Source organism: Saccharomycodes ludwigii, chromosome VII (genome assembly GCF_020623625.1).
Source record: "Saccharomycodes ludwigii strain NBRC 1722 chromosome VII, whole genome shotgun sequence".
In the NCBI taxonomy this organism is placed as follows: domain Eukaryota; kingdom Fungi; phylum Ascomycota; class Saccharomycetes; order Saccharomycodales; family Saccharomycodaceae; genus Saccharomycodes; species Saccharomycodes ludwigii.
Genome location: NC_060206.1, coordinates 348,287 through 372,308, shown reverse-complemented (window position 1 = coordinate 372,308; position 24,022 = coordinate 348,287). Strand labels below are relative to the sequence as shown.

Genomic DNA, 24,022 nt, shown 5'->3' with positions numbered 1-24,022 from the left:
TTTTTTTGCCTGAGAAATGATAGGAGTATCAGCGATATCCCAACCAGATGCAAATCTCAAAAGGAATGTTCGGAATATTCGAACAAATACACTAGAAATAAGCGGAAAAGAAAAAAAATACTACTTTTTTTTTTTTTTTTTTTTTTTTTTTTCGTTTTTGTTTTAGATAGATTTATATGAAAATAGAATTCCCAGTATTAAAGAAATGCGCTGTGAATAGCTGAAAATTCAGTTCTTCAACTAAAAACTAAAAATAACAGCATAATAATATCGAATTGTGATCATAGCAATAATAGTGAAGCACTACAAATACGAATTTTGTGCAAAAAATGAAATATACAAAATTTGATGGGTAAAAAGGGAACTGCTTTTTTTTTTTTTTTTTTTTTTTTTCACATCTGTATTTTTGTGTTGATAAATAAAATACGGATTATTTTGTATTATTTGTAATGCAGATCTTTATAATTATCCATATCTACCACATTCTCTATTTTTCACTTTTAGAATAAAACAGAGAGTTATAGTATTTCCACAATAAATTCTTTAGAGAAACGACAAGGCCCAAAGCTTTATAGTGACAACTATTTGCAAATAATCTGATGATGTATGGGTGTAGGTATACGTTGTAAACTTATACATCAAAGAGATGAAATCATCCATTCCCATGCAAAAAATGTTATCAAAGCACGTGATCGTACCAGAATTTACATTTTTTATCTACTACTTGCCCCACTTCTTTCTTTCCTTCGTTCTTCTCCTCCTCCCCTCCCCACTTCGCCCCACCTTAAGCAACATATTTCATAAAATTTGGAATCATATATCAATCAAAGTTCAATCTCATCTATATAAGTTTATTTATATATATATATACTAAATATTAATTTCGCAGTAGTGTTGATGAATACATAAATATGTAAACTGTCAGTACTTCAATGGCAAAGACAATTGAGTAATACTGGGCAATTTTTTTTTGTTATTATTATTAACATCAACACTTCCATCACGAGAAACAACATCATCATTAAACTCGACAATGTCCTTAGTACTATTTCTATCGCTAAAATCGCGGGTAAAATCCGTTATCACCACACCATTGCACTTTATTGGTTTATGAACCGAACTCTTATTATTATTATTATTATTATTATTATTATTATTATTATTATTATTATCATCATCATTATTATTATAAAGGTTAATATTGGCGGTGGCATTGGTAATGTTATTGCTGCTGCTTCTACTACTAAATATACTACTCCTATTACTCATGTATCCATTATTTGCCATATTAACACTACTATTGGAGCTAACACTGTTAGACCCAAGAATACTAAAATTAGGTGCATTACTATTGAAGCTACTACTACATATACTACTGGAATAACTATTACTACGGCTACTATAATTAGTTTCATTGGTAGCATTGATATAATTGTTGTTATTATGGTTATTATAAAGGTACATCGGAGGAGGAGGTACGTTTATATTATATTGCAAAGAAATATTAGCGTGAGAAACTGTGGTAGGTAACAATGCAGCTTTATTGTTAACGTCATTATTCATTAAGTAGGGAATACTGTTAATGCTATTAGAATCTACGGTTTTAGCCGCAGTAACATCAGCTCTAGCAATTTCTTGTCGAATATTTAACCCAGATAAAGTCATTATACTATCATTGTTAACAGAACTTATGTTATTGTTACCGGTTTGTTTTATTTTGTTCACTCTTTGGCCAATTACACTTGTATTTTGTTCATTAAAACCATCGGCGTTACTATTATGTCCGCTCTTATTGTAATTGATAATTTCGCTTAATGTTTTTAAGGTATTATTCTTATTATGCTCTACCAACTCACTTAGTATTTGATCGACTATACCATAATTCAAAGATTTTGTCTTCTTTTTTTTCTTTTTATATTTTCGATGTGGGCTAGTTGTAGTAGTTTTATCGGTATTTTTATACACTGCTGGGTGATTTGTCCAATAAGCATTCAGTATTAATTCTAACTCTTTAGCACCTTCGGCATTATAATTGCTCTGAAGACCATTATTATTATCTGTAGTATCATAGACATTACTAGTGAAAAATGGATTGTTACTGGGTTGTACACAATCCTGAGGTACATCGTCAAACTCATCATCATCGTCATCATCACTTTTCATTTCTTTAATATAACCGTGCCCCCTTTCCTTTCGGTTATAATATGATATTATATGTATTATATCGCCTTTGAATTTCAAAGAAAATGTCTTTTTATACAGTAATTTTTCTTCGGTGTTGCCCGTAGCATCTTGTTTTTGTTGTTTGTAAACCAAAAATTTATCAATTAATCTGCTACTTGACCAAGTTAAACCATCAGTCCATCTCTTTATCCCACTTTCCTTCTCCTTAAAAACGAATACATTGCCATTCACAACATACTTTGCGCGATCTTGAAAACTTAATCTTCTTTGCACTATTGCCAATTTATGTTCTATTATTGTTTTACGTAATATCAGCAGCACATCTTTTTCAGTTTTTAAATAACAATTTGAGCATGTAAATGGCGGATGTATATTGGAAGTATGAACGGCAGTATTAGATATTGTAGGTGATATTAACGAAGAAATACTCACATTGGTGCTATTACTGCTACTGGAAGCTGATGCTAGAGTTGATATGTCACTCGAATCAGAATTGGCGTTATACATCTTGTTTTATTCTTGGTACTATCTATTTTGAAGGAATGTATATTTAATCAGACTTTTATGCAGATGTTTATAGGGTTAAGCGGGATATTTTGTTAATACGATCGCTATTTAAAAATCTGAATGGTTTTTCAATTTTCTAATTTTTTTTTCTTCTTTCTTTCTTTCTTGCTTCCTTTCATAGGTTACATATGATATTTAAATATATTTAATATAATGTAAATAAGCAATTAGCTTAAAAGTAGAATTTTAGTTTTTCTTTTCTCGAGAGATTTTATTTCGTTTTATTTTGTTTTATTTTGTTTTATTTAATAATTTTTTTTCCCCCCAAGATATTTTATTTTATTTGTCAATTCTTTTTTATTTTCTTAGTGAATCCAGATCAACGTATAAATCATAGCAAACATACATATAGAATCTAAAAATCAAAAAAAAAAAAAGAAATAAAATAAAACGAAACAAAAACACAACAAAATAAAACAAAATAAAACAAAATAAAACAAAATAAAGCAAAATAAAACAAAACAAAATAAAATAAAATAAAACAAGATAAAATGAAATAAAACAAATAATTTATTATAACATGTAATATAAAAAAATAAAAAAAAAAAAAAAGTTACTAACTCCTATGGTTTAAAATGTTTTATTATACATCCCTATCTTTATCTCTATTTCCATCTAAATAAATATAAAACGAGCAAAGAATTTATGGATCGATATCATAAAAATGTAACAAAGTTGGTGCATTTCTTTTTCCTCAGTTAAAAATTAGAAACATATGGTACCAATGATGATCTCATTGTGCACATCTTAAAAAAAAAAAAAAAAAAAATAAATAATAATAAAAATACATGGTATCCCTTTTTTATTTTATTTTATTTTTGGTTTATTTGTAAATTTACTTGAAGTACATTTTTGAATATATATATTTACTATTTAGTCCAGGATTTTTGTAGATCCTTGTGCAAAACAATAGAATTACATACCAAACGGTAAATATTGACGAAATAAAACAATGTCATTCCAAAAAAAATATAAAAATGAAGAGAAAGAAATCGGGATGTAGGATTGGGTATAACATGAACGAAAATCAATACCGCTGGTGAAATATACAAAGAAATTGAGCGCTTTATTTTGACGGGTAAGCAATATTCATTTGTATAAATAAATAAGTAAAAAATTATGAGTAGTTTTAATGAGTGGAAAGAATAACCATTAAGATTATGTTAATTTGGTGAGCACATGATTTGTAATATTTATTAAAATAACAGGGGAGAAAAAAAAAGAAAAGAAATAAGAATAATAAATAACACTTTGCTGTGTTAAGATGGTATTTTGTAACATAGCGTAACATAAAAAATATAATTATAAGCGAATAATTGGGTGGCGTGTTATGTAATATTTCATTTTTAAAACTCTTAAAGCCTTCAAATAAAAAAAAAATAAAAAAAAAACACGAAAAAGAATACAAAAAAAAAATACAACAATTGATACCAACCATTAAAAATAAACGCAATGTTTTTTTTTTTTTTTGAGAATGTATTAGTTTTAAAAGTTTTCTATTGTAATTTTTGAATAATATTTATATATGTTTTTGAATAAACTCGTATAAAATTATAACATCTACAAAATTTATTCAATTTTAAAAATTAATTGGTTGTAATCCTTTGGAACTAACCAATTGGCTGAGATGGTAAAACTCATCTTTTCTTTAATAGTGGTTCCACTAACTACTTTATAAGTGATACAGAAACAAAAAAAAAAAAAACACACACACACCAATCCAAATAGTATGTTCACTTCTCGGTAAAACTGCGGCAAACCAATGATCTGGTTAGCTAATACATCATGTCCTCTAGTCAAATAAAAACAAAAGTACGCCGGGTACTTCCTTATACATATAATAAAAATAAAGCTTTATATATAACTTTAACATTTTTATACGACAAGTTTAATTCTATAGAAATTTCACTTGAATAAATATAATACATAGGCTTAGCTATATTAAAAAAAAAAAAAAAAAAAAAAAAAAAAATGACTCCACATTCCTAAGAACTTTTTTACTCAGGAAAAGATTTTTACAAAACATAATATTTAATCTTTTATTTAATGATCTGATAAAGTAGAAATGTAAAGCTTAGTACCCACGTATCAAAATATCAAAAAATATGCATATATATAAATATATAAGGAATATTTTATTTGAAACACCGGGTCGACTAGTAGTAATCTTGATTCTATACATTAAGCTACTTATTTTTTACTGAGTTATGCTATGTAACAAAATTTATGTTTTGTAAATTAAAAATAAATCACTTCTTTTCCCCCCCCTCAAATATGTGTTATAAGTAGGTGAATATAACATGGTGTGAATTTGTGTAAAATAATCTTTTAAAAAATCACAACATGCACTACAGCATAACAAAAAAATAAGGATAATTTTTATATCTATTATTTTTATTTACATCACGATATATTTTTATGTTGCAATTTGTGTTCATATATATATAAATAGTTTACACTCTAAAATGTATCAAGTGGATTATAAATAATCCAACAATAGAGTTATAATAGGTTATTTTTAAAATACAATAGGTATTAAAAGATAAAACAATAGTGTGGTTATAATACTTGTAATAAAAAAAACCTCTCAAATATGTGCACTTCTGCTGTTTTAGGTTTTTTTTTTGTAAATTTATTTTTAAAATTATCAAGTATAGGGGAAAAGGCATTTTTTATACCTAGAAAAGGAAACAACTCGCGAAAAGAAATAAAAATGAGGTAGATCGTGCAAAGGATAACGCGCGGGATAGTGCCCTAATAAAAGCACACCCGTTTCATTTTGAACATTAATTGTTCAAATATTGAGGAAAATTTTTTTTTTTGTGTAGTCAATTTTTTTGTTTCAATATATTTTTCGTAAAACAATAAAAATGCGAGTTTTTTTTTTCTCGGTAACAAAATACCGGATCAAAAAAAAAAAAAAAAAAAAAAAAAAAAAAAAACTAAAGGAAAAAAGATCTTATAATAGCTATATTAGCAGTTAAACATGGTATAGGCGATCTTTTTTTAACTAATAGCTATCGAATTCTCGTATTTAAATTTTTTTTTAATATCTCTAGACCAATTTAAGTTTGAGCTAAGAATAAGCGATTAGAATCATAAACTTGTACGTCACTTTTATTAACACGTTTATTTTTCTTTTAGTACATACTTTTAATTTTTTTTTTTACAAATCCTTAGCAACAAAAAATCATGATATTTTTTGTTTTTTTTTTTAATTTTAGTTTTTTCACCAACCAAAAAAGAGCTGATAACATTTCTTAAATTCTCAACTCAAAAATTTATTAAAAATAATACCATTAATAGGCTAACTAGGGGGGGGGACACCAAAATTGACGATGACAAAAGAATTAATATCCAGTAAAAATAACAAGACTTGGGAATTATCTTGGAGATGCGATTGGAAATAGTAAGGAAGTAAAGAATAAAGTTAAATTTAGTTTTAGAACTACAATCATTATTTTACTCATAAACGTGGGGGGAAAATTCTTGTTGGATCTGTGTGAAAAGAATTTGATCCGAATTCTCGCTTTATCATTACTGCTATTGTTGTCAGTGTCGGTAACATAAGCGATATTGAATCGGAATTTACATCCCGGTATTTATTTGAATCAATCTTGGTAATTTTTTTAATTGTTTTTTATTTCCATATCAAAAGTATGAAATCAACATACACATGAGGTTTATAATTGGTAGGCTCTACTAAAAAGTTATAGACCCCCCATTCTAACTTAGTACTTTTGTATTTAATAGAATACTGCCTGACATGCATTCTATGGGAGAAAGAAGAGGGGGGAAGTCGCAAACGGTTAAGTAGAGTCTGGCCACCAATTTGACGATATTGTATTGGAATAAAAAAGGAAAAGAAAAAAAAAAAAAAAAAAAAAAACCCAAAACCAAAACCAAAACAGGCTCGCCAGTAGAACAATAATTGATGAACAAAGTGATTGATTTTTACATTTCTCAGTTATAACATTATGTCACCATTTTCCCGCTATTTTTATATCCGCCTTTATGTTTATTATTGGTATTATCTATACGAATTGTTGCTACGTATTACACTCATACTTTAAAATAATTGCTTGTTTACTATGTGATGTATGGGTGCATTCTGCTCGTATCAAACTGCCAAAAAAAGGAAAAAAAAAAAATAAACAAACAGACAAACAAACAAAACGCCGGCAACGGCAGAAACGTAGCAGTTAACCTCTTTTTCCGTTGATAATAGTTTATTTGTAATCAAACACCCGTACAGCACATACAAAAATATACGATAGCTAAATCTTGCTGGTAAACCCACACACCTCACCTTATTTATTATTAAACTGTGAGTCATTCAAAAAAAAAAAAAAAAAAAAAAAAAAAAAAAAAATTTTTTTAATGATGATAATAATAAAATTGAAAAATGAAAAATTACAGGAAAAAAGTTTAAAATGGAAAAAAATTTAAAAAAAAAAAACATATTTAAGCAGTGCGTAAAAGACGATTGAAACACAAGATGGAAGAATTAGTTGATGAAACATGCATTTTTTTTTTTTGTCTTCCTCTTTCCTACTTTCGTCTCACTTACCACTTATTTTTACTATTACTTGTTTATGAGTTGCAGATTTTATCTTGATGATTAAAACTCTTTCTTTTCTTTCCCCTTTGCACTCTCACTTGTATCTCGTCTTTAACAATTCTCAGAGCTATAGAATAAAAAAAAAACAACAACAATACTTAACAACACACACATACACATAGATATAACTACCTGTTAAACAAAAGCCACTGCCATTTTATTATAAACCACTTGTCCCAAATAATAACAGAATTTTTACACACAGAATGTGTTTCTAAATATCACTAATATCGTATATTACGTCTAATAATCGTATCTAATAAAATAATATATATATATAAAAAAAAATGTGTTGTCAATAAGTATAATTTTAACCTGAAATTTTTTTTATTTTTTCGGAGTCTTTATTAATATAATAATAACAAATAGTATGGAACTTTAAGTTTTGATTTATAATCAAATCTAACAAATTAATAAATAATAATAGCGAAAATGTGTGGAATTACTACTACTACTATTATTCAGTAACAAGAATGAATTTTATTTAACAAATTTTATCCAAGTTTTTTTTTTTCTAAGAATAACTCTATCTCTCATTTAATTAATACACCAAAAAATATAACTAATATGAAAATGTCTGCTTCTATGTATAACGATGAACAGAAGAAGGAAAACACCAACTGTCCAAATGTAGTGGGCGAGTTGGTGTTCAATAAATTTGCTAAAATTATGGAAGGACCAGAGCATAGCGAGTACAGGGCTCTTTACACCGGTACTGAGAATACCAAAAACGATATTGAAGAAACAGAAGAGTGGTTGAATTTTGAGTATAAGAACTCGCCAGCTGCTGGTACTGTCAAGATTGAAAATGAAGAAGAACAATTGGCAAACGAAGCTTTGATCAACGGTTTTCTTTCGTGCGATTCATCGCCGATGTTGGAGATTGACAATGTTGATGACTCCAATCCTGAGACTTGGACTTGTTTGTTTGATGATGAACCAATGGAGAAGGAGGATAGCTCTGCTGTTGTTTCTTCCGATGTTGTTGGCGCTGCTAATCCAAAGGGTGGTATTACTACCACCACAGGTAATGGTTTTTTGCCTACGCCTGTTTTGGAGGATGATTTGGAGGTTGGATGTTCTGATATCAAGTTGAAGACTATTACTACTAAGAAGGTTAACAAAAAAGTTGATCACTTGGGTATTGTTGCTTACAATCGCAGAAACCGCAGCACTTCTTTGAAGCCCATAGAATTAGTTTCTGAGGACCCGGCTGCTTTGAAACGTGCCAAGAACACCGAGGCTGCCCGTCGTTCTCGTGCTAGAAAGGCTGAAAGAATGAGTCAGTTAGAGGCCAAGGTTGAGGAATTGTTGGCCAGGAACTCTGCTTTGGAGGAGGAGGTTTTGAGATTGAGATCGATGCTAGGTGAGTAAAGGCTTTTTTTGTGGATTTATGTATTTTTCGTTTGCTGCTATGTTTCTGCCCTTAATTTTTTTTTTTAGTCCTTTCTTCCTCTTTAGTTTTCACCTTGTCTTTTTAATTAAAGATGAAATACTATATTTTTTTATTTTTCGTATATACTTTATTCATACATACCGTTTTTAATTTTTATTTTTATTTTAATTTTTGTTTTAAAAAAAATTTTTTTCAATGACTTTGTGCGTTGATTGACTGCTTTTTTTTTTTTTTTTTTATTTTTGTAGCAAGGGGTTTTCATCTCAAAATAGCAAAGCTGTGGGTGTATAGAGTCAAATACTTTTGAGTTCGATGAATGTGATGGATAAAGAATACTTGGAAAAGATTCCCTGTTTATATATGTAATGCATTTTACATAGTTTATATGGGGGTCTTTTTTTTCCTTTTTTTTCTTTTTTTTCCTTTTTCTTGATAAACCAAAAAATCATGGTCACTCAGGAACAAAAATCATGTCTTTACAAACCGATAACGATTTTAGTAAATTATCTCTAGAAAATGATCATGATAACTTAAATATTGATCCCGAATTAAGAAAGACCATTGATAAAACTATATACGGTGGTGCAGATCGTTCTTTCAATAATCATGTTAAAACACCCTTAGCTGATTTAATCATATTAAAAAGGAATATCGAGGCAGAATTATTACGGTTTGAAGAGTTGCTAAAAAGCAATTTTGAAGCCAAAAGCCAATCCAATCCCCAAGCTACTACATCTATCGCAAATACCACGCTTAATAATTATGATAATGCTATCTTTCCCTCTAAAACAAACGATTATATGAACGCCCCATTGATTAATAGAGATGGGTATCCTCGGGATGATGTGGATATTTTCACAATTAGATTGCTCAGACAAAATTGTAATATGTTGAAAAATGATTTAACACATTTAATTGATTATATACATGTAGAAATGGGCAAGTACTGGGAGGGAGTGGACAAGAATAAAGGCACCTCTAACAGCACCATAACCAATAACAACGACAATGCCACCTTTGATCCGATCCAGGCCAGTCCATTTTGTAAAATTACTGGGGTTCTTAAAGGCAGTCCCAGTGATCAATGCGGTCTCCAAGACAATGATTTACTTTGCAGAATCGGTGCTATAGACACTTTAAAATATTACTCAAGCCATGACAAGTTGCTTGGTGTAAGCAACTACGTTAAAGAGCATATCGATCGGGAAATACCCGTAATGATCAAAAGAAAGCAAAATGGTGCGTTTATCAATCTCGAGTTAACATTAATTCCCAATAGCAATAATTGGGATGGCCCCGGCATTTTAGGTTGTACACTTGTGAAAATATAATATTTTGTTTTATTAATTTATATCGTTTATTTATCTGTATTTACATGGTGCCGCCTGTAATAGTATATTCTCATCAAAAAAAAAAAAGTATAAAGATAAAGAGCAAAAAAGAAATTTTTTTTTTTTTATACGTCTTCTTCCCCTCCACACACAATATCAAGAACATCAGCACGGCAATAAACAAGAGTTGTCTATCCACCATGCAAAGTAGAGGTAAATGAAACCACATCACCATCTTCTAGTATATAATCTTCACCGCCTTCCAACTCCCAATCGGTATCATTAATCAACGTAAGTATACCTGGTCTAATAGTATTATCTTGGATGAAAACCTCTATATCACTTTGGTTCTTAATCATGTTAGCAACAATATATTGAATCAAATCACCTACGGTAACCCCTGTTGGAGTATTTGGCACTACTAATTTATATTGTCTCTGCTTATTGAAAATTGCATCCAATCCTCCTAAGAATTCCACTTTAACATTAACCATGATCCGAGTTTATTTTTTATTTTTTATTTGTAGTTTTGTGTATTATAAATACTGGTTATTTCTTGTTATATAGGCAATCGGTTACTAATTCACCAAGAACTTGGGCTTCCTATCCAGTTAGAGCTCCAAACACGCTGCTAAACAAAAGAGATAAGTACACATATTAGAAGAGAGAGGGGGAAGAAGAGAAGAAGAAAAGAAAAAAAAAAATTTTTTTTTTTATCATTATTGTTATTGTTAAATTACATGAATTTAGCTTTGATACAATTATTGTCTTCATTTGGCAAAAATTTCCCTTCTCTCTTCTAGTGTAAAGTCCGAAAACAGAAAACAGAAAACCGAAACCCCAAAACCGAACACCGAATATATATAAAAATACAAGTAAATATTTTATAAACCTATTTTATAAACATTGAGCCCATGGCTATGGTACACATACAACAATGCATAACTCTCGACACAGGTTGTTTCTGTTGAACCTTCATTTCTGTTATCGATATACCTGTATGCCAAGCCCTTAATCATACCATATTTTAAGTTAATATTGATTTTGTGTTGCAAATAATTCTGCTTTATTGTTTCAGAATCTAGTTCAAAATTATCAGTACCCAAAATATGTTCCTGTCTAAAACATTTGACTCCCTTGTACTCAGTTAATCTAAAAATACTTACACATCCCGCTTGAGAGGCAACTACCATACAATTTAACTCCCTAATCCAACAAGTTATTGATATCCTGTTTGCATATTGCAAAAGATTCCGTTTTTCAAGATTAATTTGCGGGTTATCAAGTACTATTGAGATATCAAATATTTTCTTAGGAGTGTATGCATTAATTATCAATGGATGACCCGTGACTAAATATGCACCATTGATACCAGTGCTAAAAAGATAACATCCCGATTGTTCACACATATCGATTTCATCATGATAATGCATGGACTCAGTTGGGTTTGTTTCAGTAGCATCGATACTCAAATACAAATCACGAATTTTGTAAATTTCATTGTTTATAAAGCAGGTAGTATTACCGCCTCTCTCAGTTGGCGTGTAGGAAATTAAGTCATTGTGGGGATACAACACAGAATCCGTATAGATTCTGTCATTTATATATTTTTGGAAAACGTTATTGAAAAACTCATCGTATGGAACTATCTTGTCTTTAATACAAAGTTGTGCAAGATCTTTAAAAATGTAAATTAATGTATAATACTCATACTTTCTGGTATTAATCCCATACTGTTCTAAGAATTCTCCTATCCTGAGTATAGGACCAGGATAATAATTTCTCATATCATACCCTGCCAAATGATAATTATAGATGAAATCGAATGCATCTATGAATTTATCTGCTTTGGATAAAATACTATTAAACGATACTTGCACTATGTCACCTACCTCCTGGGCTCTATCCTTTAAGAATTCTGAAATGCCCTGCTCAGCACTGCTAGCAATAGGATTTGTTATACTGATAAGATCCTGGATCTTAGTCTTCTTCTCAGTTTTTTTATTACGTTGCTGCCTAATTTTGGTATACAGCTTATCAAATTTTCGCCTCATATGCTCTGTTAAAATTCCGTTTTTACCAGGCGCACGCAAGTCGTTATAGCATAGCTCGTTTTCTCCAATGCCGTATAAATTTGTGTATTCATCAAATGTGTCAAAGGGATATGTAGCCAGCTCTCCAGAGTTAATATGAACTTCTGTACTGATAAATCCGTCATTATCATCATATATAACACATCTTTCCAATAAACTTTGCGTCGGAACGGGAATCCTGGCTATTTTTGCGCCTGTTCCATAAGTTTTAACTGTTTTGTCATATCCATCAAAATCATCGTATCTAAGGTTATCTAAAATTAAATAGTCTTGTAGGACATTGTGTTCTTGAATTGAATTTAATGTTTTATTTGGACAACCTGATAATTCTTCCCATGAAGATACTTTTAAAAAATCTTTACAAATTTCGTTCTCAAATAGCAAACTAATCGACCAGCATTGTGTACCTAAAAATTGCGAATTCAAGTATTTATAAGCAAATGGTTCATCAGTAAAATTTGTCCCCTTATAGTCTTTGTTTGGCTTCAAGAAAATCTTTACACTGACTATCTGGCCTATAATGTTACCATAATATAGAATAGCATTCCCCTCGCTCGTCCTTTTGGGATAAAAGGCTACGGTGGGAACATTATCCGAACATGGAATTCTACCTATTTTATAAACAATGTTACTTTTATTGGGTTGGATTTCTTTATTATGAGAATCATGAAAAAATAAAGTAACCGTCCTTTCATTTGAACCAACAGCAAAAACCTTTATCGGCCCATCATCAAAAATATCTATACTCCAACAAGATAATTCCGTTTTTAATTGGAAAAGCGGCTCAAATGTTTCGTTTTGGTATACATCTTCACAAAATGCACAAAATACAAATCCATTGGTCAAACATAGCATTAGTAAATCTTTCCCATAAAATTTTGCCATCTTTATAAAGGTTATTTCCCAGGATTTCCCAAGCACTTCATTTCCAAGTGTCTCATTATATTCCATAAAGGCGGATTTATAATTATTCAAAAAGTGCTTGCATGCCTTAGAAACGATTGATTCGAGGTTGATTTTCACCAAAATACCGCTAGGTTGTTTTTGCAACACCAAATCCGGGGCCATAGCTACTATCACCATATTTTTATAACAACATAAAAGATTATTCGAAAAAATATTTGCATTTAAATCTTTTTGGAAATTCTCAAATTCAACACTGCAGTCCAATAATTCAACTTTTAAGTATTTGTCCCCAAGTCCGTCCTGGTTATCTAAGCACTTGTTGTTGGATATTAATTGTTTCTCATCATGAAAGTATTGATGGTCATAGGAATATGACGATGCTAAGTCGGGGTTGTTGTAGTCATAAAATGCACAAGTACATAATTCAGAATTAACTTTTCCGCTAATTAAATAATAATTTGAGTCAATACAATAATGGTGGGATAGAAATCGATCATTTCCATGCAATACTAAGGGTTCGTTAACACGTTTTCTTTTATTCCCGAACAGTCTTGTAGAAATATCCTTAAACTTCAACCAATATTTAAATAACTCTTCTTGATCGCTCATTGTTGATGATTGTAAAAATGTTAGTTTATTTTAATTGATGTACTAGTTTGATTAGTGGTTTTTTTTTTTTTTTAATTGAACTCAAGTATCTCAATACGAAAACTATATGTATATAATATGTATCAATAATTCAAGAAGGCAAAGAAGGGATAATTGATTTAAAAATACACAAGTGGCCGGGTATTTGTGATGTTATTGGAATAATTTATTTAAAAGATTTCTTGTCTGGATTACTTGTGATTTATACAATAAGATTTAATTAGAATGAAGAGGGAAAAGGAAAGAGGGACAAAGGCTATAAGACTATGTGTAAATTGTTATGTACAGTGGGAACAATTGCATTATAGGAAAGGTTTATGTCTTTAATAATAAGTATATTTTGGCTCAAAAAAAAAGTATTTTGAAACAAATACCACAGCGAATTTTGGATTTGTGTTTTATGATAGTTTCTGTTGTTAATTTATTATTAATTATGATTTTGCATTTGAACTATTCCTTAAAGGACTGAACGTCTTTTGTTGCTATTGCCAAAGTGGCAGTATTAGGGTGAAAGGAAGTAAATGATTCCTCAGCTGGAAACCCGCAATTCTCGGACACTGCTGGATACGGTCTTCATTTGCAGTCATGGCACTGTGTTTAATAAAAATATATATATATTTTTTTTATAGCAAAATTTACAGTCATTTTTTCGGGGTGTGAATAAAGATAACAATTGTTGGTTTTAGCTTATAAAAAAAAGAAAAAAAAAAAAGGAAAAAATAGAAGAAAAAAAAAAAAGAAAAAAAAATAAAAAAAAAAAAAAAAAAAAAAAAAACAACCAACCGACCAACAAGAAAAACAAGCCTAAATCTCAAATCAGTATTTTCAACCGTGTATAAAAACATAAAAATTAGAAAAAAAAAAAAGAAAAAAAAAAAAAAAACCTCACATACCAGCAAAGAACATTGAAGTCGACATACAAAAAACACTCCCCGAAAACAACAAGAGGAAAAATAAACTGAAAATCATACTGGAGATGGCTTCAACTTCCAATGCTGATTCTATTGATAGTGGTAAACTTCAAGTGGATCGAGGAACAAAACCGCCACCAGCTTCTCCATCACAACATTTGAACACAATTGATACAACTATAGATAATAACCACCAAAATCAAAACATGCAAAATTACAACACCGACACTGATTCAAATGAACAGGAAAGCGTTAGCAAACCATTATTACGTTTAAAACTCTTGGATGCGTTACGTAGGGGTGATTTTGGAAATTTGTATGCTTTATTAAAAGAACAACATTTAAATAATCCAGAGGTTAAAGAAGTTCTTTCGCTACTATTACATTATGCCGTTCAAGTTTCTACGTTGAGCATGATAAAACAAATAGTACAACACTTTGTGGTAAATGGTGAAAAAGAAATTTTACAACTAGACATTAATTATCAGGACCAGGACGGGAATACCCCACTACACTTGGCAGCTTATCAATCCAGAGCAGATGTTGTTCATTTATTATTACAACAATCTTCTTTGATCAATGACTGTATTACCAATAATCAACATTTACAACCGGCAGAAATGTGTAAGGATAGAAACATAGTCCACATGATGCAACTTGCCAAGTCCAAATATGTGGCTGAAATTGCACAAGAGTTTAGATTGGCCTTTAATAATAGGGATTTTGGCCATTTAGAATATATCTTAGAAAATGCAAGAAATAATGAGCTATTGGATATTAATGGTACTGACCCTGAGACCGGCGATACTGTTCTACACGAGTTTGTTAAGAAAAAGGATATTGTTATGGTACGCTGGATTCTGCGTCATGGCGGTGATCCGTTTAAAAGGGATAAACAAGGCCATTTACCAATAGATTTGATTAACATTGCTGATGAAGAAAACGCTAGTGCAAGTAGTAATGATCTAAAGACTAATGATGCCAAAAATAAGATTAATTCAGCCAAGGAAACTGGTGAAAGACCACGCAGTGCTGCCACTACCACTGCATTAAATGCTGAATTGAAAAAGTTATTGCAACATGCTGCTCGCGAACAAAGTGTTATTGATGTTACCAGTAGTCTGCACGAACCTCCTACTTACAAGGGTTATTTACGTAAATGGACTAATTTTGCACAAGGCTATAAACTACGTTGGTTTATATTATCTGCAGATGGCATATTATCTTACTATAAAGACCAAGACGATACATCTAATGCGTGCAGAGGTTCCTTGAACATGCGTAACTGCTATTTACATTTAGATTCCAGCGAAAAATTGAAATTTGAGATTGTAGGGGGCAACGATGACACTGTTAGATGGCACTTGAAAGGTAATCATCCAGTCGAAACAAATAGATGGGTCTGGGCTATACAAGGTGCTATAAGATTTGCTAAAGATAAGGAAATTTTAATCAGGAACAGCGTACTTGCACCAGCGGGGAATTTTAGTAGCACGTCGCTCTCTGCAGCAAGATTGCGTTCCAATAGTAATGCCTCCGTGCAAAAATCTATTGATTCTGCAAGATCAAGGTTATCATTGGCCACGGAATTAAACGACAATTTAACTGAGCACGGGAAAAATTATGTTGAGAAAATTAAAAGCAATAGACTATCTCAAGAGAGTTCACGCCCAGGTTCCAATTTTTCCAGACCAAGTTCTATCATCATTGATGCTACCAAAAATGCTGTTGAAAAGCCAAGCGGTGTTGAAAAGCCAAGCGGTGATAGTATTGCATCTGCTGCAGGACCTGTAAACAATAGCAATCATAAAGCCACCGCTGCTGTTTCAACCTCAAATACTAATCTATCAACTGGCTCTGCTTATAGTTCTACCAACTTGTCTAAGCCGATTACCCCTATTTTTGCCAACGCGGAAGCTCGGAGCGACAATAAAAATGGCGAACAAAACGATAGAGCTGAAGACGAAGAAGATGAAGAGGATGAAGAAGATGAAAAAGAAGATAAACTGTTCAGGGATGAAGTATATGGTCCTACCGTCGAGGGCAAGGCAGCTACTGCTTCTTCTTCTTCTTCTCTTGGTATCACTACTACCAAGATTACAGACGGCCCCTATGCTGAAGAATTGAGCGTTTTAAAAAGGAGTGTTATTATCGAATTAAGTTCGCTTGAAGATTTGTTGACAAACGCTAAGCACGGGAACAACAAAAGCAATAATAAATTATCCTCATCTGCGGCAATTAACAGGTATGACGACACAGTTTTTAATATCGCCTTGAAATCTTTGAAAACAATTTTCGATTTATTCAACCAATTGAACAATTTGTCGGAGAAACAGGATAAAAAACTTTTGAAATTACTTACTAAACAACGTGACATAAATAATCTATGGATACAATCCGTTAAAGATTTAGAACTCGAGCTGATTGGAAAGGAGAAAAAAATTAGCAATTTATCTGGTGAACGTAAAAAACTATTAAAATTATTGGAAGAAAAAAGTAAAGATATTGAAACCGTTGTTAAGAACGAAACGAATGGAAAAGCTACAATGAATGAAACAAACGAACAATTAACCGAAATCGTGACTTACATGCAACAGATGAAAATACAATATACTTCCAACGAACAAGATAGCGACATGGGCGATGATGATGACGAATTTTTTGATGCAGAAAGCGTTTGGGAGGATTCTCAAGGAGAAAGTTCAAACGAAAGCCAAGAAAATCTTCGTAAGAAAAATTTTTCTGGTGACGCTTTAAACGAAAACGCCAACACTGCTATCGCTCCTATTGAACCGGCTAAAGGAGCAAAGGAGCAAGGGCTACAAATGAAGCACACTACTGAACCTAATAGTGCAACAGAGACCAAAACCCATAATCAATCACCAGCAATGAAGAATCATCAGGAAACAAACACTACTACTCCTATTGTCAACCAAAAGCAAAACTCTGATAGTATCAATATTCCAGTCACTGATGAAACAGTGACAAATACTGATAATAATACAACAGATTCTGTTACGTTAACCAACACTCACAACGATACACTTGCCACATCCAAAAACTCAAAACCATCGGATGCAATTTCAGTTGCACCAACAGCTTCGAGCCAAAAATCCCATTCTTCAGTAGATTTCAAGAAACTAAACAAAATCCAATTAAAGAAATATACACAACTGGAGGAAGAAGGCAGTTTCTATGGTTATGAAGATGGTTTAAGAAAAAGGTTGAAATTGAGTGAGGATGACAGACCAAAGATTAGTTTATGGGGTGTTTTGAAGAGTATGGTTGGTAAGGATATGACTAGAATGACATTACCGGTTTCTTTTAATGAGGCAACCTCTCTATTGCAAAGAGTTTGCGAAGATATGGAATATGAACCTTTGTTGGAAAAAGCTGCCAGTTTTACCGAGGACTCCACTTTGAGGCTGTTGTATGTTTCTATTTTTACTGCTTCTGCTTATGCATCGACCACTAAGAGAGTTGCTAAGCCATTCAACCCATTATTGGGTGAGACTTTTGAATATTGTAGACCAGATCAGGGCTACAGATTTATGACTGAACAAGTTTCTCATCATCCACCAGTTAGTGCGGTTTGGTGTGAGTCTCCAAGATATGATTATTTTGGTGATTCCAATGTTGATTCGAAATTCAATGGTAGATCATTTGACTTCAAACATTTGGGGTTGTGGTATTTGAATTTGAGACCAGATGGACAGGATTGTAAAGAAGAACTCTACACTTTTAAGAAACCAAATAATCAAGTTATCGGTATTTTACTTGGTAATCCTCAAGTTGATAATTATGGTGATATGGAAATCATTAATCATGTCACTGGCGATAGGTGTGTGATGCACTTTAAGGCCAGAGGTTGGAGGTCTACGCATGCTTATGAAGTAAAGGGTGAGGTTTATAATGCTAAAGGTGGTAAGGAATGGGTTTTAGGTGGGCATTGGAATGAAAGTTTATATGCTAAAAAAGTCTTGAAACCAAATTCAAATGAAGAAATGAGTGTTGAGCAATCTAGTTCAGGTACCAAATCCTCCAAGAAGGTATCTGACAAAGTTACTTATGATGGGAGCAAATTCTTGGTCTGGCGTGCTAGTCCAAGACCACGTTTTCCATTTAACTTGACATCGTTTGCTGTTACATTGAATGCTCCACAACCAAAATTAGTTCCATATTTGCCACGCACAGATACTCGTTTAAGACCAGATCAAAGAGATATGGAGGATGGTGAATATGATAAGGCAGCGGAGGAAAAGAATCGTGTGGAACAAAAACAAAGGGCGGTCCGTAAAGAAAGAGAACAGAAAGGTACTAAATATAAACCCAGATGGTTTACTAAGAAAGTTCATCCTGTTACCAAGAAAGAATTCTGGCAGTATAATGGTGAGTACTGGGTTGAAAGAAAAGACCATGCTTGGAAGGATGTCGCAAACATTTTTTAGAGAGATGCCTTCCAAATATTTTTTTTTTTTTTTTTTTTTTTTTCTCTCTTTATTACTATAATTATTATAAATGTATTTTACAACAGTATAGTCTAATTTATTTCACAACATTTTATTTTAACATTTTCACTTTGGTTACAATTGAAGAAGAAGGGGGAAATAATTCGACAAATTTAAAGATATTTGAGAACAAAGGTTACTTGAAATAGAGTTACCAGATCGTGTGAAAGTTTCCTATAAATGAAATTAGGTGTTTAGTTTAAGAAATAAAACTCACCACTGTTGATTAAAATTTTTTTTTTTTTTTGACATCTTCTTCAATGAAAAAGGTACTTAAAAAAGCAGCTGGTACAATTTTTTGTTTGTAAAAAAATCAGTTTTTGTTCTGTTTGCTTTTATTTTTAGTGGAGCTATGAAAAGATTCTTGTCTTGCTGTGCTGCTTCCTCTCAAAAACATTTATTAAAAAAATAAAAAAAAAAATGGCGTATTTTTTTTTTTTTTTTTTCATTTTTACTGCAATCTTTTAAAAAAAAATATCATCATACGAATATACTATTTAGTGACTTTAATGATCAGCACTGTGAAAATATTGGTATTGATATATAAGCAAACAACTGAGCATTTTTATATATCCAACTTTGTTTTTACTTGAATTGACATTCAGAAGCTAGTAACGACTTTAATCCCTTTTCCTTTTTTTTTTTTCTTTCTTCCTTTCTTTCTTTCTTTCCCTCCCTTTTGTTTCTAACGTAGGCAGCAATTCTCTTCATTTCATTTGCTTTTCTTTTTCCTTATTTTTTTGATACTTGAAATTATGATTACTTTTTATAATGTAATAGGTATTTTAACAATAAAAATTAAACGCCAGATAACAATTGAAAACACCTAGCTTAAAGCTTATTGTTCAATTAAATTTCTATCTATCTATTTATACATATATATATATATATATATATTGAATTAAAAAGATAACCTAAATTCAAACCTTCGTTTTATAATGTCCGAATCTAATAACATTATCAAGTTATTTATACTTAGACATGGTCAAAGTGAATTAAATCATGAGAATATCTTTTGTGGATGGATCGATGCAAAATTAACACAGCAAGGGATGGATCAGGCAAGGAGTTCTGCTAAGTTGATTAAGCAATATCTGCAAAAGGAAAACATAAAAGTTCCAACAATTGGATTCACTAGTAGATTGACAAGAACAAAGCAAACCTTGGATACAATGCTGGAAGAGTTGGGGCAATCTGAGAAGAAACAAGTAAATGTTTTGGTTGATAATACTGATGGTGAGAAACAATTAGATAAAAAACATCCGTTTCAGGTTATTCGAGTTGATTCTAACACCGCTAGTGATAACAACAAGAACTTTCAAATTTATCGCAGTTGGAGACTAAACGAAAGGCACTACGGTTCATGGCAGGGTCAAAGGAAACCTAAGATATTGAATGAATACGGGAAGGAAAAATATATGTTCATAAGAAGAGATTATAATGGTAAGCCACCTGTTGTGGATTTGAACAAGGAGATGGAAAATGAAGACCCAGCAGCTGCCGCCGCTAGTATTGTGGAGGAGGGTGAGGAGGAGTATGCTTTCAAGGAACCTAATAGGAAATTAAAATACGATATAGAATATAAATATGGAGATATAACTACGTTACCTGACAGTGAATCATTAAGTGATGTTGTAGAGAGATTAAAGCCATTAATTTATGAATTTATCTTGCCCCGTATTAAAGATACCGACAATAAAAGTGGCATTATTGTTGGCCATGGAAGTAGTGTTAGATCTATTTTGAAGATATTGTGTGACATTTCAGATGATGATATTAAAGATGTGAACATTCCAAACGGAATTCCTTTAGTTTTGGAATTACAAGAAGTCCGTGGCACTAGTAATGAAAAGAGTTTTAAATTTCTAAATAAATTTTATTTAGATCCCGAGTTGGCAAAAGTTAATGCGGAAAAAGTCAAAAATGAGGGTTTTCAAAAAGGACAGTGATAATCGTATAACCTCAATTTTTTTTTTTTTTTTAATGCGAGTATGATTCATATAAAATTGTTCTACAAACAGTAGGTTGGCAAAGTGTTGATTATATATATATCCAGTCTATGTAGCACTTATCTGCCTTTTATCAATCCCACCGCCTAGGCAAGTACTTGGCATGAAAATTATTATTATATATTGTTGTTTAATGACGTTTATTTTCTTTCAGATAAAATAAAAAATAGTTAATGTTAAAGAGAAATAAGAAGGAAATAAAATAAAAATAAAAATAAAAATAAAAATAAAAATAAAAATAAAAATAAAAATAAAAATAAAATAAAAATAAAAATAAAAATAAAAATAAAATAAACTTATTCTGTCTTTATAACTTCTTTGTAAAATTTCTCAAAATATCCAATACTTGAAGTGGATGATTTTGCTGTTTCTATGTCATTGAAACTCGTAGAGTCAGTTTGCGATATATTTTTGGGTTCCAGTTTTCTAAAGTCGTTTTTACTATCTTGTTTTTCGAGAAAATGTGACAACTTATTAAGGTTTTTAATCCTATGAACAAAACTACCAAAAGTAGTATTGATCTTGGCTGAGTATGTGGAAGAAGATGTTGATTCATATGAATATACTGATTCAGTTATCGATGCCGCGTCATTTCTCTCATCTTCATGTTGGTTAGTAAATTCACTACTGGCAGTGCTTATGATACGACTAGCATTTTTTGAATGTAAGTCGAAAGACTGCTCATGTTCGGAAGCATGTGTGGTATTAAACTCCAAGTTCTTTGAGCTTAAAGAGACATATGAACGTAATGTATCAAAAACTGTAAAAGATTCTTTCTGCTCGCTATAATTGTCACATTGGGTTTTATTTATTACGAAATTTGGTTCGATCCGCACTTTTTTCAACCTATCTTGCAAAACATTGGGTTTAGCGGTCTGGCTTTGTTTCAGCTGTTTTTCGGTTGAATTATCAAAATGACAATATAAGTTGCGAAGATGCTCATTATGTGCTTTTGGGTTGTATTCTGAAAAGTTCATATATGGATTTTTCATTAACGATTTCGGATTGTTTTTAATTTTAGCAATGTCTTTGACACTGCCGTTATTAGGATCGCTGTTTTTGTTGTTGTATTGATGAAGCTGATGCTGCAGATGCTGTTTTTGTTTTCTAAAAGTTGAGTAACCAGTATCTGGGGTGATTTCAGTATAAGGAGTTTGTATTTCAAGCTGGGAATGCTTTTTAAATGAAGGAATATTAGAGGTGGTATTCTCATTCTTATAATTTAAAATCTTAGTATCCACATTTTCATTTTCATTTTCTTTTATCTTTATATCTGGAAAATCAGTGTTGATTAAAGTTATTATAACAAAATTGTATGGGTCTAAAGACTGCCGCTTCATATTTGTGGCAAGTCTAGCCGACAAGTGTTCCTGTTGTTGCAGTTCTCTTAACTTGATATAGCCCTTAAATTCGTAGCTTTTCAATTTAATCCCCATTTTTAAACTCTTTAAAAAATGTTTTCTTCTGGTATTTGAATCTCCCACATTAGCATAGTTTAAAAAATTAGTTTCCTCTTTTATTAAGTTGAATTTATAAATGTAATCTTCAATAATATCATCCCCTTTAGGAAATCGAATTTTACGATATCTATAGTACTGGGGATCTACTTGTATCCAATTGATTATTGCCATTTTAGTTATACTTTGTTTTGACTTTAAATTATACTGAATAAATGTGTATAACCCAATACTATCACTATCGTTACCAAAAACATAATTTTCAAATAACTCTACGAAATTTTTTTTGGACATATTGGGTTTGCGAGCAGGTTTCTGTGTTTCTAAGGGAAATCCAAGAAGGTTTAATTGGCACTGGTTCCGATTTAGCATGGCAGACCAAGTATCTTCACTAACTGTTATGAAATGCAAGTCCCCAATATCATGTTTGCATCTTGGAATCCCACCTAAAAAAAACTCTAGATGTTTTGGAGATTTGCGAGTAAGGTTTTCATCTCCAATATTATTATTCATTTGTGGAAAGAGTCCCTTAAGTTCATTTACGATTTGACATTGTGGTGTATCATAGTCAATAGTGCCTGCATAAGTTACTTTATCTAAGAGATACTCATCATTATCAGTATCCTCGTTTTTTATATCATTTGTAACCAACCTTTTTAGTATTGGGAAAACTGTTTTCGAAAATAATGTATCTGGCATCATTCTTATTTATTGTTTTATTAACTTAATTTTTTTTTTTTTTTTTTTTTTATTTTTGGGAAACCATCTAATGTTAAGTAGCAATTAACAGTAGGTGCATTATTATAAGTGTAATATTGTATAACATTTTTGCAAATATGATAGAACCTTGCTGGCACGATTTTTTTTTTTTTTTTTTTTTTTTTTGTGACATTACAATAGTAAGCATTTTAAAAACGGTATCTAAATAACCCAACAACCAAAAAACGTAAAAAAAGAAAAAAAGAAAAAAAAAAAAAGATTCGGTTAAAATTTTATAGTTACATTTTCTTGTTCGATATATTAGATAAGTTAAAGAGCTTCTATACAAACTCTAAAGGGATCTATTCCGTTGAATTCATGTTTTTTGCTGTTTATTTATTTATTTCAAAATAAAAATAAAATAAAATTATTATCGCATTATTTAAAGCTATGTACAAATATAATATCTTTACTTTTTTTTCTTTTTTTTTTTTTCTTTTTCTATTTTTCCGATACATTGATTAACGAAATACCAAAAATAATTATATAGTATATAGTATATTATAATTAGAGCCACCAATAGTATAAAAGTGCCGGTATCACAGTAACAATAATGATAATAATTCCAGTTCATCAAAAATAATAATAATCTGAATCTGAACCACATAATAAGTATATGCTATCTCTGACTT

The 24,022-nt window shown here is 31.0% G+C and overlaps 8 protein-coding genes across 8 annotated transcripts; 4 read left to right on the top strand and 4 right to left on the bottom strand.

Moving 5' to 3' along the window:
• Positions 1-921: 921 nt before the first annotated feature.
• Positions 922-2,691, bottom strand: SCDLUD_005149 (Gti1/Pac2 family protein; the record flags this gene model as incomplete). The annotated part of the gene is made up of 1 exon (XM_046081100.1): positions 922-2,691. The coding sequence occupies one exon, from the start codon at positions 2,689-2,691 to the stop codon at positions 922-924; it is 1,770 nt and encodes a 589-aa protein (XP_045932744.1).
• Positions 2,692-7,945: 5,254 nt separating this feature from the next.
• GCN4 (amino acid starvation-responsive transcription factor GCN4) lies at positions 7,946-8,746 on the top strand (the record flags this gene model as incomplete). Its single annotated transcript, XM_046081099.1, has 1 exon — positions 7,946-8,746. The coding sequence occupies one exon, from the start codon at positions 7,946-7,948 to the stop codon at positions 8,744-8,746; it is 801 nt and encodes a 266-aa protein (XP_045932743.1).
• A 492-nt stretch (positions 8,747-9,238) lies between these two features.
• On the top strand, positions 9,239-10,099 carry NAS2 (Nas2p; the record flags this gene model as incomplete). The annotated part of the gene is made up of 1 exon (XM_046081098.1): positions 9,239-10,099. One exon carries the CDS (start codon positions 9,239-9,241, stop codon positions 10,097-10,099), a length of 861 nt encoding a protein of 286 aa, XP_045932742.1.
• Positions 10,100-10,290: 191 nt separating this feature from the next.
• Positions 10,291-10,593, bottom strand: URM1 (ubiquitin-related modifier URM1; the record flags this gene model as incomplete). Its single annotated transcript, XM_046081097.1, has 1 exon — positions 10,291-10,593. One exon carries the CDS (start codon positions 10,591-10,593, stop codon positions 10,291-10,293), a length of 303 nt encoding a protein of 100 aa, XP_045932741.1.
• A 390-nt stretch (positions 10,594-10,983) lies between these two features.
• CRT10 (Crt10p) lies at positions 10,984-13,707 on the bottom strand (the record flags this gene model as incomplete). Its single annotated transcript, XM_046081096.1, has 1 exon — positions 10,984-13,707. The coding sequence occupies one exon, from the start codon at positions 13,705-13,707 to the stop codon at positions 10,984-10,986; it is 2,724 nt and encodes a 907-aa protein (XP_045932740.1).
• Positions 13,708-14,722: 1,015 nt separating this feature from the next.
• On the top strand, positions 14,723-19,105 carry SCDLUD_005144 (uncharacterized protein; the record flags this gene model as incomplete). The annotated part of the gene is made up of 1 exon (XM_046081095.1): positions 14,723-19,105. The coding sequence occupies one exon, from the start codon at positions 14,723-14,725 to the stop codon at positions 19,103-19,105; it is 4,383 nt and encodes a 1,460-aa protein (XP_045932739.1).
• A 998-nt stretch (positions 19,106-20,103) lies between these two features.
• Positions 20,104-21,114, top strand: SCDLUD_005143 (phosphoglycerate mutase family protein GPM3; the record flags this gene model as incomplete). The annotated part of the gene is made up of 1 exon (XM_046081094.1): positions 20,104-21,114. One exon carries the CDS (start codon positions 20,104-20,106, stop codon positions 21,112-21,114), a length of 1,011 nt encoding a protein of 336 aa, XP_045932738.1.
• Positions 21,115-21,470: 356 nt separating this feature from the next.
• SCDLUD_005142 (uncharacterized protein) lies at positions 21,471-23,333 on the bottom strand (the record flags this gene model as incomplete). Its single annotated transcript, XM_046076896.1, has 1 exon — positions 21,471-23,333. The coding sequence occupies one exon, from the start codon at positions 23,331-23,333 to the stop codon at positions 21,471-21,473; it is 1,863 nt and encodes a 620-aa protein (XP_045932737.1).
• Between the last annotated feature and the right edge of the window lie 689 nt (positions 23,334-24,022).